The sequence below is a fragment of the Theropithecus gelada genome, chromosome 9 (genome assembly GCF_003255815.1).
Source record: "Theropithecus gelada isolate Dixy chromosome 9, Tgel_1.0, whole genome shotgun sequence".
Taxonomy (NCBI): domain Eukaryota; kingdom Metazoa; phylum Chordata; class Mammalia; order Primates; family Cercopithecidae; genus Theropithecus; species Theropithecus gelada.
The window spans coordinates 53,925,240-53,941,315 of record NC_037677.1 but is presented as its reverse complement, the minus strand read 5'-3'; the positions used below and the strand labels follow the sequence as shown (position 1 = coordinate 53,941,315).

Sequence of the window (16,076 nt, the reverse complement as noted above, 5' to 3'; positions counted from 1 at the left end):
CTTTTTTTTTTTTTTTTTTTTTTTTTTGAGACGGAGTCTTGCTCTGTCACCCAGGCTGGAGTGCAGTGGCCGGATCTCAGCTCACTGCAAGCTCCGCCTCCCGGGTTCACGCCATTCTCCTGCCTCAGCCTCCCGAGCAGCTGGGACTACAGGTGCTCGCCACCTCGCCCGGCTAGTTTTTTTTTTGTATTTTTTAGTAGAGACGGGGTTTCACCGTGTTAGCCAGGATGGTCTCGATCTCCTGACCTCGTGATCCGCCCATCTCGGCCTCCCAAAGTGCTGGGATTACAGGCTTGAGCCACCGCGCCCGGCCAGAAACTCTTCTTTCTTAGCACAGGTCCCTCATGTCAGACACACCATAACAGCACCCCCTTCCCCAACACACACATGCACTGATTTTCCCCTTCTTTTTCCTCTTCCCAAGTATATAGATGCCAAATTCCTCTTTCTTAGATGTTGTTTTTGTTTGGTTACCCGCCTTACCTGGAACTTCTTTTCTTCTTTTTTTTTTTCTTTTTTAAAGACAAGGTCTTGCTCTGTCACCTAGGCTGGAGTTCTGGGCTAAAGTGATCCTCCCACCTCAGCCTCCCAAGTAGTGGAGACCACAGGCATGTGCCACCATGCCCAGCTAATTTTTTATAGACAAGGTCCTCCCGTGTTGTCCAAGCTTGTTCCAAACTCCTAGGCTCAAGTAACCCCCTTGCCTCAGCCTCCCAAAATGCTGGGATTACAGGCATGAGCCACTGTTCTCAACCAAGGTTCTCTCTCATTCCTTTTAAAAAAAAATTATTTTAGATTCATGGGGTACATATGCATATTTGTTACATGGGTATATTGTGTAGTGATGGAGACTGGGCTTCTAGTGTACCCGTTATCCAAATAGTGACCCTTATACCCGATAGGTAATTTTCACCCCACCCTGCCCCCCACCCTCCCCTCTTCAGCAGTCCCCAGTGTCTGTTATTTCCATCTTTATGTCCATGTGTACTATTGATTAGCTCCCACTTATAAATGAGAACATGTGGTATTTGATTTTCTGTTTCTGGGTTAGTTCACTTAGCCTGATGGTCTCCATCTCCACCCATGTTGTTGCATTATTTCGTTCTTTTTTATGGCTGCCTCTTTTATTTCTTAAATCTGAATTTCCAGGTGGCTTCAGTGCTAGTCTGGCCTACCCTTTCCTTCCCAAAGTCACCACCAACTCACTCCCACCCCCATCTCATGCAGTGCACCCCTCACAGCCCCCACCCTTGGCAGTGACATTCAGATTTCCAGGGCCTTTCCTGATCCTTTGGAGACATCCTCTCCTGGCCAAGTCCTGCAGGGAGACTTGAGCTGGAGGTTCGATGGGCTGGGGTCAGGTGGGCCACACAATTACCCACTCCCAGGCCTATCCCCGGTGATCTAAGCACACGGAAGCAGGCTGGTACTTAGGGAGGAAGGCACCAGGATATGCCAGAGCTTAGGATGGCGTGAGGACCAAGTGGAAAGATAGATATTGTAAGTGGTTGTTGAGAGAAGGAAGGCTGGAGGTGGGGGCACCTTGTGGGCTGCTTCCAGGAGCTCCCACCCACAGGCACAAGTCTTCCTAGCTGGAGAGAGCCTCAGGCACCCAGGCAGAAGTCGGGAACAAGGCTGAATTCTGACAGAACCCGCCTGGAGCTCCATTTCAGTTGCAGAGACCCTTACCTTATGCAGCTGTCTTTTGCTCAGCCTCCTCTGCAGATGCCATAGGACCTCCTCTTTTCTTTTCTTTTTCTTTTTTTTCTTTTTTTTTGAGGCTGAGTCTTGCTCTGTCACCAGACTGAAGTGCAGTGGCACCATCTCAGCTCACTGCAACCTCTGCCTCCCGGTTTCAGGCGATTCTCCTGCCTCAGCCTCCCGAATAGCTGGGATTACAGGCGTGTGCCACCATGCCCAGCTAATTTTTGTATTTTTAGGAGAGACAGGGTTTTCACTATGTTGGCCAGGATGGTCTTGATCTCACGACCTCGTGATCTACCCGCCTCGGCCTCCCAAAGTTCTGGGTTTACAGGCATGAGCCACCATGCCCTGCCAGGACCTCCTCTTTCTGATATAACACCTGCATTTGTTTGGCAGACATCTGTGTAGTTCTGTTCACAGGAGAAAAAAGTCAGATTACTAAACACCAGTGTTTAACAGTGGCCATCAGTAGGTGGTAGCTTCAGAGAGTATTTGCTTTCTTATCAACTATGGTTTCATGTATTCTCTTCATTTTGTTTTTTACTGTAAGCCTATTTTGTTTATATAATGAGGTAGAAATAAAGCTCTTCTCAATTGGGAGAAATTACTACCTGCCTATAATGAATGAGGCGCCTGCTGGGCACTGGCTGGGGGCTTAATGACCAGGGTATGGTCCCTGTTTCTGGAGGGTCCTCAAACTAAAGAGGAAAGAAGATAGGGGAACAAAACAGTGTGGTTGGTGTTCTAAGTATCCTCTGATCACAGAAGAGAAAGCTGCCCCTACCCAGGCACGTGATCCTGAGCCACCTGGATTGTGAGGGAGAATTAGGCATTGATGAGGAGGGGAATGAGGAATTAGTCTGCCTACAGGGGACATAGTTCGGCACAGCTCCACAGGAGCTGGGGGCTGCAGCCTGGGGCATGAGAAGAGAGAGCAGCAAGAGAAGCAATTGAGACGGCTGTCCTTTCTCTGTCATCACTCCTGACGCCCTAGTGAGCTCCATGGTGCAGGAACCTCCATGTGTGTGCTGCATCCCCAAGTTCTGGTGGCAGCAGGTGCTTAGCAGCCCTTGTCCAGTGCTCCCCTCCTCTGTCCTGACCTCCTGGTTGGCTGTCCTGCCAGAACCTTGCCTGGAAGATGAAATTCCAGCCACCCTGTGGGAGCAGTAACGCCTTCTTCCTTCTTCTCAATCTCCAGAAATGTCTTTCCTCCAGGACCCAAGTTTCTTCACCATGGGGATGTGGTCCATTGGTGCAGGAGCCCTGGGGGCGGCTGCCTTGGCATTGCTGCTTGCCAACACAGACGTGTTTCTGTCCAAGCCCCAGAAAGCAGCACTGGAGTACCTGGAGGATATAGACCTGAAAACACTGGAGAAGGGTAAGTGGTGACCCTTCAGGTCTCAGTACTTTTCCAAGGAGCTGAGATACAGGCTTACTTACTGTTTTCTTTCTAAACTCTCTCCTTTTTTTAATTGAAAAGATAATATAACAACATTAGGAAAAATTTAATAACAATTTTTAAACTAGCAATAATTCTATTACCCTAACACAGTAATTTATGTTTTGGCATATTCCTTTCCATGTGTACATATTACATAGTTGTGCTTGGCTTGGGTGCTGTTTTATATTTTAGCTTTTCTTATCAAAAGCATTTTTCATTCTCTGTTGTTGTCTCTGTAACTATAATGATAAATTGCTCCATAATATTTAGTAATAATTACAATCTTTTACTAAACCAGTACTTCCAGAGTGTATTCTGAGGAATTCCAGGCTTGTGGGATCATCAAACCGAAAGGAGTTCTGAGTGAACAAGTATGAGAGACACCTTTTATCCAATTCCATGCTCCTGATGCTCAGCACAGACATATGCTTTTTAGAACGAGGTGTCTGGATTGCGCTGATTCAGGCATGGCCAGCCTCTCCCTGTGAAGAAGCTGCGGTGTCTGAGGAATCACTTCACGGTCGCCCGTTAGAGCAAACCTGCCTGTCTCCCTCTTCTGGGGGACCACTAAGAGTCCATTGTGGACAGCTTAGAGCCACACACTCAAATGTGTTAGCTCTGCCTCCTTGCTGTGTGCTCTCAGTGTTAGAGCTGTAGCTTGGTGGGATTTCAGTCATGCCAGTGGTGTGGCAAGAGAGTTGGAGTGGTGAAGGTCTCATTGATGGCGTGGTCACCGTGTTAGCCCCCCAGGTGGAAGTCATCGTCATCTGTTTAGTAAGTAAGGAAGCTTGCCAAAGGAAGGCAGGAGGTTGTACAGGTTTATAGTAGGTCACCTTAGTAAGGTGCTAAGAGAGAGAGACCTGTTAAGCTTTGTTCAATCCAGGGTTTCCCAGTCTTACTTATTTGATTACAGACTCTTCTCCTCACCCTCTCACCCACCTGACCCCACTTTTTTTTTCCCACATAACATCCACGGGAATATGGATCCCTCTGGGAAATACTAAAATAATAAGGGCTCATATTTTTGAGCCCTCACCAACTCTATATTACCAGACATTGTGGTGAGCACTTTTATATTCATCTTTCAATATGCCCTGTAGCCCAAAGTGGAACTACTAGATATTTGCATTTTACAAATGAGGAAGCTGAGGTTCAAAGAGCAAAAATAACTTGCCTAGGGTTACACAGCTAGATTCAGACTTAGTTGGACCTTAGAGCTGGGCTTGAACTACAGTACTCTACTACCCCAAAGCATTTTATTCCTAGGCATCTTCTATCCTCCTCTGTTAATAATATTGCAGTTACCATATTTAGGTTAAAAATTTGAGACTCAGTTTGGACCATGTTTCTGTTCTAAAGGATTATTATACAATATCTGATGACATCGGCAATAGACAAAATGGCCATTTTTCCAGAAACGTCCCACTTCTGAATGTTCAGGTTGGAAAAAAGATTTTCATGGTGGGAGGGACCTACTGGATATATAATAGAATTCTTAAGCTTGGTTAACTTTCCTCAGGAAGGTGAGTATTCCGTCTGTGTTATCTGTGTGTTTTTCCCCACGTGTGAGATGCCTGTCCAGGTCCTCTGCTAGGCCCGGGTCTCTGACCTCAGCTGGACTTAGTGCGGTTCATGAGCTTCTTAGTGATTGGGGCTGGGCCAGGAGGAGATATCGAATTTCCTTTTTTTCTCCCTTAGAACCAAGGACTTTGAAAGCAAAGGAGCTGTGGGAAAAAAATGGAGCTGTGATTATGGCCGTGCGGAGGCCGGGCTGTTTCCTCTGTCGAGAGGTGAGTGCAGATGAGATCTATTCAGAGAACAGGATCCTGGCAAGTAGGGGCCATTGTTTTCTGGCCAGAACTGAGGGCCCATAAGCCAGCTTTAGCCTTTTACCCACATGGTCTGTTCTGTTATTTGCTCTAGGTATTTCTTTTGATTTGTGCTCTATTTCTGTTTTTTGTTTGTTTGTTTGTTTGTTTAACAACTCGCCCTCTCCTACTGGGGTTAGCAACACATCTGACTTTCCTTTAGTACTCCCAAGCCTTTCACCCTGTGCTGTACCTTCTGAGTCCTGGACCATCTTCCAGTTTAATCAGGGGCAGCGACCAGGTCCAATTCCGTGCTTCTGATGCTCATCACAGACATACGAGGTGCCTCGATTCCTCCTGATTCGGGTGCGATCAGTCCCTCCCTGTGATGAAGCTGCAGTGTCAGAGGAAACACTTCAAGGTCACCTATTAGAGCAGATCTGCCTGTCTCTGTCTCCTTGGGGAGCTCCTAGAGTCCATCGTGGACAACTGAGAGCCACATACTCACATGTTAGCTCTGCCTCCTTGCTGTGTGCTCTTGGCATTGAATCTGTAGCTCAGTGGGATTTTATTCATGCCAGTAGTGCATTTGGCATGAGAGTTTGTTGAAAGTTGGAGCTCACTGACTGGGTGGTCTCCAGGTTGGCCCCTTGAGGGGAAAACATCATCTATTTATATGTAATGGAGCTTATCAATGGAAGGAAGGAACTGTGATTGTTGAAACACAAAATGCTAGTGTCAGAAGGAACATTGCAAATACTTGGATCTAGCCTTGTCCCTTTGTAGGTGGGCAAACTGAGGACCAGAATGGTTAGTGGCCTGTTTGTGATCACACAGCCTGTCAGTGGCAGAAGACCCAGATTCTGAAATTACTGCCCTCCCTGGGAGAAAACTGGGAATGACAGTGTTCCTGCTCTTGATACAACTTTGCATCTCAAGCAGTGGCTGTGGCCCTGTCCAAATTGTCATCATCATTCTTCTGGTTCCCTGAGGCACCACCTTTCAGCCTTGCCGATCTCTCCATGCTTGTGTGATTGGGCTGGTGAAGAATCCACTTGCGCTGCTGGATGCATGTGATGCCTGCAGTACCCTACCCCCAGGGCACCGTGTGCCTGCTATCTCAGTGGGTCCTCACCGTGGCCCTTGGAAATACAGCTTGTTGTTTTACTCTCATTTTATTATTCTCGTTACAGAGGAGGAAACAGTTACAGAGGTTGTAACAAAGCCACCTTGATCAGGGAGATGTATTAATTTCCTATTGCTGTAACAAATTACCTCAAACTCAATGGCTTTAACCAGCACAGATTTATCTTGTAGCTCTAGAGGTCAGAATTTCAAAGCGGAAACTGGTTGCATGCTTTCTGAAGGCTATAGGGGAGAATCCATTTCTTTTGCCTTTTCCAGCTGCTAGAGGTCACCTATGTATATTGGCTTATGGCCCCTTCCTCTATTTTTAAGTCAGCAATGGCTGACAAGTCAGCTACAGCATGGAAGCCTGTTTTGACTTGATTTCTCGGGGCCATTAAAATCCAGAAGGTTCCAAGAGCAACAGCTATCCCTAATTATAATCTGTTTCCCTCTGTATTGATCTGTGCCCACATAGAACATTTAGTGGAAACTTATGTTTCCAAAAAGATGGGTGGATGGCACTCTGAGTTATTTTGAGTGGCCCAAATAGCAGGTATGTGACTCAGTTTCCACGTCATGCCTTTGTATAGTGCCACACCAGGAGTAAAGAGCCAGGAAAAGTGAGTAAGACCTATCATCTCAGCCAGGTGCAGTGGCTCACGCCTATAATCCCAGCACTTTGGAAGGCTGAGGTGGGAAGATCAACTTGAGCCCAGGAATTTGAGACCACCCTAGGCAACATAGCGAGACCCTGTTTCTCTTTAAAAAAAAAAAAAAAAAAAATTAGCCAAGCATGGTGGTGTGCACTTGTAGTCCCAGCTTCTCAGGAGGCCGAGGCAGGAGGATTGCTTGAGCCCAGGAGTTCAGGGCTGCAGTGAGCTATGATTGTGCCACTGTAGCTAGGCAACAGGGCAAGACTGAAAAAAAAAAAAAAAAAAGGCCAGGTGCGGTGGCTTACACTTGTACTCCCAGCACTTTGGGAGACCAAGGCAGGTGGATCACTTGAGGTCAGGAGTTCAAGACCAGCCTAGCCAACATGACAAAACCCCATCTCTGCTAAAAATACAGAAAATTAGCCAGGTGTGGTGGTGCGCCCCTGTAATCCCAGTTACTTAGGAGGCTGAGGCGTGAGAATCACTTGAATCCAGGAGGTGGAGGTTGCATTGACCTGAGATTGTGCCACTGCACTCCAGCATAGGCGAATAGCATAGGCGACAGAGCAAGACTCCATCTCAAAAAAGACCTTTCATATCACAAAAAGGTGGTTTTTGATTATATCAAACATTGTAGTCCTCTGTTCTAGGGCAAAATTTGCCAGTCACTAAAACTCTTGATAAATGTAATCAGTTCTGCCTCATTAGTTGTCTTTTTTCTTACTCTAGAAAACAAATGAAAAATTAAATGTAGTTGCAACCATACAACAGCGTATTTGTATTGGAGATGAGTAGATTGCATTTAAAAGGATTTGCCGCTCATTCTTTTAATTCTGACACCAAATGTGAAAAAAAATTGAGTTCTTAATGTTGAAGCTTTACTATGACTCATGAAGTTTCCCTCATTCATCTAGCTCACAGTTCCTGAGAGTCGAGGCTGTCTGCATCTCAGCTCAGCTGCATTCTCCCCATTGTCCCCCTTCAAATCTTTCCACCTGGTATTTAGCACCTGTTTTACACCCAGCCATGTTCTAGGCACTGAGGGTTCCAAGAAATGGAAGACATAGTTTCTAACTATTAGAAACATTTGGGAATTTAAGAGACAACATCCAACTTAGTGGTAACATGCAGACTTAGTACAGAAAATGTCACCAAACAGGGAAGATAGGATATGCACAGAAAAGCAGAGCTTTACTTCAGGGTGGACTAGCCAGGGAGATCTTTTTAGAACAGGGATACCTTTCCAGAGGGTAGGTTTGAGCTGAAGAGAGAAGGAAGGTTATGGCCAGAGGAGCGTGTGTCTGGCTGGGCCCTTGTGTTAGTTTGGTCTAGTGCAGGGAAGGGGCTGGGAGATGAGGCAGGAGAGAAGTATTGTGGGCAGGAGGAGAGGTTGTGTTTGGGTATGGCTGCGCCCAGGCTGTGGTTAGGACAGCCATAACAGGAGCCTTGCTTCTGCTTCCCACTGGAGAAGACAAGGAGCCTGGGCTGCGGAGGAAATCTGACACCCTATGTGGAGGCCCACAGCCAGCTGGCACAGATGTCCCTGAACTGTTGTGTCTTCCACAGGAAGCTGCGGATCTGTCTTCCCTGAAAAGCATGTTGGACCAGCTGGGCGTCCCCCTCTATGCAGTGGTAAAGGAGCACATCAGAACCGAAGTGGAGGATTTCCAGCCTTATTTCAAAGGAGAAATCTTCCTGGATGAAAAGGTGTGTGTGCTGGCAGGCTTTTAGACACAGAGTGCTAGGGATTGTGCTCAGCTGTGTGATAGTCGGGTGGCCCAGGTATGTCTGACCTGGAGCTGGAGGCTGGCCTTCCCTTCAGCTGTCCTGAACTTGCAAGGCCTTTTTTCAGCCCCTTGAGCAGAGCATGATCAGACATTTTAAAGCTGTCCTCTCAGTTACAGACAGTCCCTGACCATCTGATGGTTTGACTTACGATATTTCAGCTTTGTGATGGTGCAGAAGTGATAAGCTTTTAGTTTCTTCATTTCTTCAAGAACCCATAGAGCCATTCTGTTTTTCACATTCAATATTCAATAAACTACATAAGTTATTCAACACTTCATTATAAAATAGGCTTGTTGGCCGGGCGCGGTGGCTCAAGCCTGTAATCCCAGCACTTTGGGAGGCCGAGATGGGCGGATCACGAGGTCAGGAGATCGAGACCATCCTGGCTAACACAGTGAAACCCCGTCTCTACTAAAAATACAAAAACTTAGCCGGGCGAGGTGGCAGGCGCCTGTAGTCCCAGCTACTCGGGAGGCTGAGGCAGGAGAATGGCGTGAACCCGGGAGGCGGAGCTTGCAGTGAGCTGAGATCCGGCCACTGCACTCCAGCCTGGGTGACAGAGCGAGACTCCGTCTCAAAAAAAAAAAATAAATAAATAAAATAAAATAAAATAAAATAGGCTTGTGTTACATGATTTTATTCAACTGTAGATTAATGAAAGTGTTCTGAGCATGTTTAAGGTAGTGTAGGCTAAGCTATGAGGTTAGGTGTATTAAATGCATTTCAATATAAGATATTTCAACTTATGTTGGGTTTACAGGGACATAATCCCATTGTAAGTTGAGGAGCATCTGTATTACTTAAGCCTTTCCTGCCGTGTGAACTGGGAGAGTAGGAAATAGCTGAAACTCCAACAGGTTCCTCCACTGTTGGGGGCCTAGTGCAAAGCCCCACACCCTGTCCCTTAATTCATTTCTTTCTTTCTCTTCTGCTCCCACCTCTGCAGAAGGTAGCACTGTTACCATCCTGTCAGGTGGAAGGCTAGTGAGAAGGTAGAGTCAGAATTGAAAGCTATGGGTGTCACCCTAGGTCGGGCCTACCTTGAGGTCAGAAACTGGACCCAGCAGAGTTCTGTTTCCTTGGCAGTTGAGAATGGACCTATTGGCTGGGCATTGTGGCTCATGCCTGTAATCTCAGCTCTTTGGGAGGCCGAGGTGGGCAGATCACTTGTGGTCAGGAGTTCAAGACGAGCCTGGCCAATGTGTGAAACCCTGTCTCTGCTAAAAATTCAAAAATTAGCTGGGTGTGGTGGCGGGCACTTGTAATCCTAGCTACTTGGGAGGCTGAGACAAGAGAATTGTTTGAACCTAGGAGGTGGAGATTGCAGTCAGCTGAGATTGCGCCATTGTACTCTAGCCTGGGTGACAGAGCAAGACTCTATCTCAAAAAAAAAAAAAAAAAAAAGAGTGGACCTGGATGTGGGCAGTGTGTGTGTGTTGGGTGGGAGAGAAGACTGGAACCAGCAGCCTTTTGAGTCTTTGCCTGAGTACCAGTGCTCCGTCGGTAGCCTTTCCTGCTTGAGGAAGGCAGGCACGTAGAGTACTCATATGGGATCTGTCTTTCTCACTCCACAGAAAAAGTTTTATGGTCCACAAAGGCGGAAGATGATGTTTATGGGATTTATCCGTCTGGGAGTGTGGTACAACTTCTTCCGAGCCTGGAATGGAGGCTTCTCTGGAAACCTGGAAGGAGAAGGCTTCATCCTTGGGGGAGTTTTCGTGGTGGGATCAGGAAAGCAGGTGAGCTCTTGGTGTTTACTTGTGGTCTGTAGGTGTCTGTGTCTGTGAGCGTGAGACCCCAACCAGAGGCTGGAGTGGGGGTTGACTTTCCCTGTTTTGGGTCTCCTAGCCTTCCTTCTAGCAAGCCAGGGAACATGAAGAAGGGAAGGGAAGGCAGTTGTTGTTTATCACACATCTTTCTCTGCTAGTACCTCATACTTGAATCTACTCACTCATCACAGTGACACCATGAGACAGTTTGATCGTTTTTCAGACAAGGAACTTAGAACTGAGAAGGGATGAGCAGCTGCACAAGGAGCACAGCTCATCAGTGGCACTGCTGGGGCCTGAACCCAGGTTTGCTGACTTTATAGTTTTGTTTTCTGTGCTTGAACAAAAGCATAGTTTTATTGTTTTTGAATTTATTCCCTTGCAGTGTTCCAGGCCACCATGGATGGATGATAGAAAAGAAATAAGAGGAGAAAATAAGGAATAGAACCAGGCCTAATTAGGGGAAGTGGCAAGGAGGTGGCGGGGAGATGATGCTTTTTCCTATGGGGATCTTGGTGTCAGGGCTGGCCTAGGAAAGGTATCTGACTCCTCTGCAAACAGGCTGTTATATCAGGTCCTGACTGTAAGGCTCCACAAGCAGCATGGAGCCCTAGGGAAAGGTGTGGAAAGGAGGAATGGGGTCTCTGTAGGCCCAAGAGCCAGGTTGGCAGTTGTTTGTGTCAGGGTCTAGGCAGCCTTGAGCCATGGTGGCTCCCCTGCCCTGGAGGGCAGTGTCAGCAGAGGCCAGGAGGATGTGTAGCAGGAATGGGGCAAAGTGGATGAGAGGGCTGGGCGCGGTGGCTCACACCTGTAACCCCAGCACTTTGGGAGGCCAAAGCGTGCAGATCACTTGAGGCCAGGAGTTCCAGACTAGACCAGATTGGCCAACATGGCAAAATCCCATCTCTACTAAAGAAAAACTTAAAAAATTAGCTGGGTGTAGTGGTGCACACGCCCATAGTCCCAGCTACTTGGGAGGCTGAGGCAGCAGAATCGCTTGAATCCAGGAGGTGGAGGCTACAGTAAGCTGAGATTGTACCACTGAACTCCAGCCTAGGCGACGGAGCAAGACTCCCTCTCAAAAAAGCAAGTGGATGAGGGAAGGGTATGGGAGAAGGACCTGGAAACTGGTGGCCTGACTTCTAGGCCTGTCTCTGTCAATTTTGGACATGACATTAATGTATAGAAAGTGTTTTCTTTCTGTAGAAAGATGGGGTTTATCAGGTTTATCTGCATTGTTGGATCTCACTATTAATGTTGATAATTGCATACTCTTCCCAATTTGGGAGGAATAAAAGGGAATAGAAATCCTTCAAGTTTAAGCTTTCTTTTTTTTTTTTTTTTTTTTTTTTTTTAGGTGGAATCTCACTGTGTCGCCCAGGCTGGAGTGCAGTGGTGCAATCTCGGTTCACTGCAAGCTCCACCTCCTGGGTTCACGCCATTCTCCTGCCTCAGCCTTCAAAGTAGCTGGGACTATAGGCACCCGCCACCACGCCCGGCTAATTTGTTTGTATTTTCAGTAGAGACAGGGTTTCACCATGTTAGCCAGGATGGTCTCCATCTTCTGACCTCGTGATCCACCCGCCTCGGCCTCCCAAAGTGCTGGAATTACAGGCGTGAGCTACCACACCTGGCCTAAGCTTTATTTCTTACATCTTCCTTTTACAGCTTGGTAACTGATTCGCTTGACTGTATTAGAATTAAGCATAAAATGGTGTCTGATTTATCATAAACCTATTTGCTAATTTTCTGGTAAATCTGTCAAAATGTCTTAGTAATAATGGTTACCAATGAGTGCCTGTCTTGTTCTACGTGCTTAAGTACATGATCTCGTGTCTTCCTCACAACCAATCTAGGATGTTAGGCATTTTTATTCCCATCTACATATACAGCAGTGGGCCTAGAGATTTAAAATAACTCAGCCAAAGACACAGCTAAGTGGTACAATGGAAATGAAACTTAGGAACTCAAATCTGTCAAACTCCGGAGACCCTGCCCTGTCCTGCCTGGCCCCTAGCCTCTCCTTGGAGGTGTTTCCTAGCGACCACTTCCTGATATCCTTATGCTTGGGCAGGCCACTTCCCCAGTGGATTGCCCATCCTCTTCCCACTCGGACACTGTGGGGTTCCTTCCCCTACCCGCCTCTGCCTTCACATGGCCTCTAGGGCAGGGCTTGGCATGCCTGCCAGCCTTTTCTTGCCTGGTGATGACTCATCTGGTGCTCATGGGCCCTACTGGCACGTTTCTGATGTTGCTAGGTGTGTTTGACTTTGTTGGTATTCCCTGGAGCCCCTGGCCTTCATTCTCCCAGGTGGAAGGTTAACTGGCTAGCTGAACTTGAGGACTTACCTCAGTTCTTGTTGGGTGCAGAGGTGTTGTAGTCTAAAATTGGGGTGGTGGGGATTTCCTTTTTTTTTTTTTTTTGAGACAGAGTTTCACTCTTGTTGCCCAGGCTGGAGTGCAATGGCACGATCTCAGCTCACTGCAACCTCCACCCCCCGAATTCAAGCAATTCTCCTGCCTCAGCCTCATGAGTAGCTGGGATTACAGGCACCTGCCACCTTGCCCAGCTAATTTTTGTATTTTTAGTAGAGACAGGGTTTCACCATGTCGGCCAGACTGGTCTCAAGCTCCTGACCTCAAGTGATCTACCCACCTCGGCCTCCCAAAGTGCTGGGATTATAGGCATGAGCCGCCATACCTGACCTGAATTTTCTTTTTAATAACAATCTTGAAAGCATTCTTAAAGAAGAAGTAGCTGGGCAACATAGCAAAACCCCATCTCTATAAAGAATAAAAAAGTTTAGCCGGCGTGGTGGCATGCACCTGTAGTCCTGGCTATTTGGGAAGCTGAAGCAGGAGGATTTCTTGAGCACAGGAGTTCAAGGCTGCAGTAAGCTATGATTGCACCACTGAACTACAGCCTGGGAAACAGAGCAAGACCTTATCTCTAAATAAATAAAAAGTGTATTTGCACTACAGAAAATTTAAAAACAGCAGAATATTAGAAGGTGGGGAAAACCATCCTATGAGCTCAACCACCATGGACAATCCATTGGAACAAAGCTGAGTGAACTTTCCTTTTGTTTTGCTTTGCTTTAGAAAATTATACCTTACTAAACTAGATGTTCTTTTTTCATTTAACAGTATATTGTGAACATTTTCCTATGTCATTATTATATTCTTAGTTTTTTGTTGGTGTTTTTTTTTTTGTTTGTTTTGTTTTTTAGATGGAGTCTCGCTCTGTCACCCAGGCTGGAGTGCAGTGGCATGATCTTGGCTCACTGCACTCCAGCCTCCCAGGTTCAAGGGATTATCCTGCCTCAGCCTCCTGAATAGCTGGGACTAAAGGCTTGAGCCACCATACCCGGCTAATTTTTGTATTTTTAGTAGAGACTGAGTTTCACCATGTTGGCCAGGCTGGTCTCGAATTCCTGACCTCAAGTGATCCACCCACCTCAGCCTCCCAAAGTGCTGAGATTACAGGTGTGAGCCACTGCACCCAGCCTATTAGTGTTTTTAATGTCTGTATTATGGTTTATTGAGCAAGTAAATATAATTTTCTGATCTGCTTCCCCATAATCACCATAGTGTGGTGGGACTTTTTTTTTTTAAGTCTCTGTAAATAATGACACAGTGTATTTACAGATTTTCTTTTTAAGATGAGCTTCCAGATGTAATGAATCAAAGAACTCGAACAAGGATTCCTTGATGCTGATCTCAAACATGTTATTTTGTCTTTTTTTTTTTTTTTTTTTAACCACTTCTGACTTTAGATAACTTTGGGGTATCCTGCGTCTTAGTGCATTTTTCTTCACTGTATGAGAAGAAAGTGGCTTCCAGTTTCTTAGGAGACTAAAGGAAAAAGGATCTCTCTTTTAGATGGTCGTTCAGTGCCTTCTGAAGTCTAACCTCTGAGCTCCACTTCCACACCTTTGGGCCTTTCTGTGTTAGCTTCATTTTTTTTTTCTCTTCACCTGCTTCTCTACCTGTAAACATCCTGGTTACCCTCCATGCTTTATCATCTGTGAGGCCTTCCCTGCTTGTCCTTGTTGTGCTTTATCACTTCTGACTTCCTGCTTCTTGGGAGCTGCTGGTACAGGCCAGATAGATGTGGCCTTCCCCAGTCTATCTTCCCTCAAAGACTGAACTCCTTGAGGGCAGGAGCCAGGCCATATTTGGATCTGTGTCCTTTGCTGTTCAAGCAAAAGGCTTGACAGACAGCTGGTCCTTGATGCCTGTCTCATGAACGAACGATTTAGGATGAGGACTGACATTACCTCTTGTTTCCTTTTAGGGCATTCTTCTTGAGCACCGAGAGAAAGAATTTGGAGACAAAGTAAACTTACTTTCTGTTCTGGAAGCTGCTAAGATGATCAAACCACAGACTTTGGCCTCAGAGAAAAAATGATTGTGTGAAACTGCCCAGCTCAGGGATAACCAGGGGCATTCATCTGTGTTCATGGGATGTATTGTTTCCACTTGTGTCCCTAAGGAGTGAGAAACCCATTTATACTCTACTCTCAGTATGGATTATTAATGTATTTTAATATTCTGTTTAGGCCCAGTAAGGCAAAGTAGCCCCAAAACAAGACTGACAAAAATCTGAAAAACTAATGAGGATTATTAAGCTAAAACTTGGAAAATACAAGGCTTAAAATTGACTGCCGGGCTGGGTGCAGTGGCTCACACCTGTAATCCCAGCACTTTGGGAGGCCGAGGTGAGCAGGTCACTTGAGGTCAGGAGTTAGAGACCAGCCTGGGCAACATGACGAAACCCTGTCACTACTAAAAATACAAAAATCAGCTGGGTGTGGTGGCAGGCACCTGTAGTCCCAGCTACTTGGGAGGCTGAGGTAGGAGAATCACTTGAACCTGGGAGGTAGAGGTTGCAGTGAACCAAGGTCATGCCACTGCACTCCAGCCTGGATGACTGAGACTCCATCTCTAAAAAAAAAAAAAATTGGTTGCTGTGCCTCATTACAAATGCATATGGTTTTTGAGTGCTGTTGTTTGAAATTATTTTTCTTTTTGGGTCTTCAAAAATCCAAGACAAGTTGATGATTGACTTGAAGATTACAGAATTTAAGGGTTTTTGGCATGTGTGTTTTCTATTGATAACTGGTTATACAATGTCGAAGTAATACTTTCATAATAGAATTGACATGCTCCAGGATAGTTTGACAAAGGTAAATTATAAAGTGAAATCTCTCGTTTCGTTATCTTCCATTCTAACCTCAGAGATCTGTTTCTCTAGAAGAAGTGACCATCTCTGACTTTAATAAAATTATGCACCAGAAATCACCTGTATGTACAAGATTTTCTGATAAAACTAAGAATTATATTTACCATATAATTGGCTGAAAGTAAAAAAAAGTCAGCATTCTCCATGGCTAAGGGGTAAAGTGCCTGGGGGGATTCCTCTGGTTCTAGCTATCTAAGTGGTTTGAAAATGACCAGGAAGAATTCATCCGGTTATTCATGTTAGTAATTTTGCTCTCTTTCCTAGAGGAATGACTTTGGAAGTGTTTAAAATTGGCAGCTGTTTTTCTGTTGGTCTTTTAGCCTAATTTGGCAAATCAGAAGAAAGGACATAGCGATGATGAAATATAACTTAATTTCTTAATCTTTTTTGTTTGAATTTTGTCATGTAAGTTTGAGTGACATCATCAAGAGCCACCAGGGAGCTTGGCCGCAGGAAGTCTATTCAAGGCATGAAACTGGCCCAGGAGTAGAAAGGTGGGGGTGGAAATAGGAATTAGTGTTTACCCAGGGGAGTGGCCCA

The 16,076-nt window shown here is 45.9% G+C and overlaps 1 protein-coding gene across 5 annotated transcripts in view; it reads left to right on the top strand.

The window, feature by feature from the left end:
- The window catches only part of FAM213A (family with sequence similarity 213 member A), a 25,070-nt gene extending 9,475 nt beyond the window's left edge, over positions 1-15,595 (top strand). For 2 of the 5 annotated variants that reach the window (XM_025396783.1, XM_025396782.1), the window contains exons 2-6: positions 2,903-3,082; positions 4,844-4,935; positions 8,301-8,441; positions 10,097-10,261; positions 14,589-15,595. In XM_025396783.1, coding sequence (XP_025252568.1) covers positions 2,905-3,082; positions 4,844-4,935; positions 8,301-8,441; positions 10,097-10,261; positions 14,589-14,702 — 690 coding nt within the window. In that variant the 5' untranslated portion in view covers positions 2,903-2,904 and the 3' untranslated portion in view covers positions 14,703-15,595. Of the gene's footprint in view, positions 1-2,453; positions 3,083-4,843; positions 4,936-8,300; positions 8,442-10,096; positions 10,262-14,588 lie in introns of all 5 variants that reach the window. The other 3 variants (XM_025396781.1, XM_025396785.1, XM_025396784.1) reach the window with 2 other exon arrangements.
- Positions 15,596-16,076: the final 481 nt, after the last annotated feature.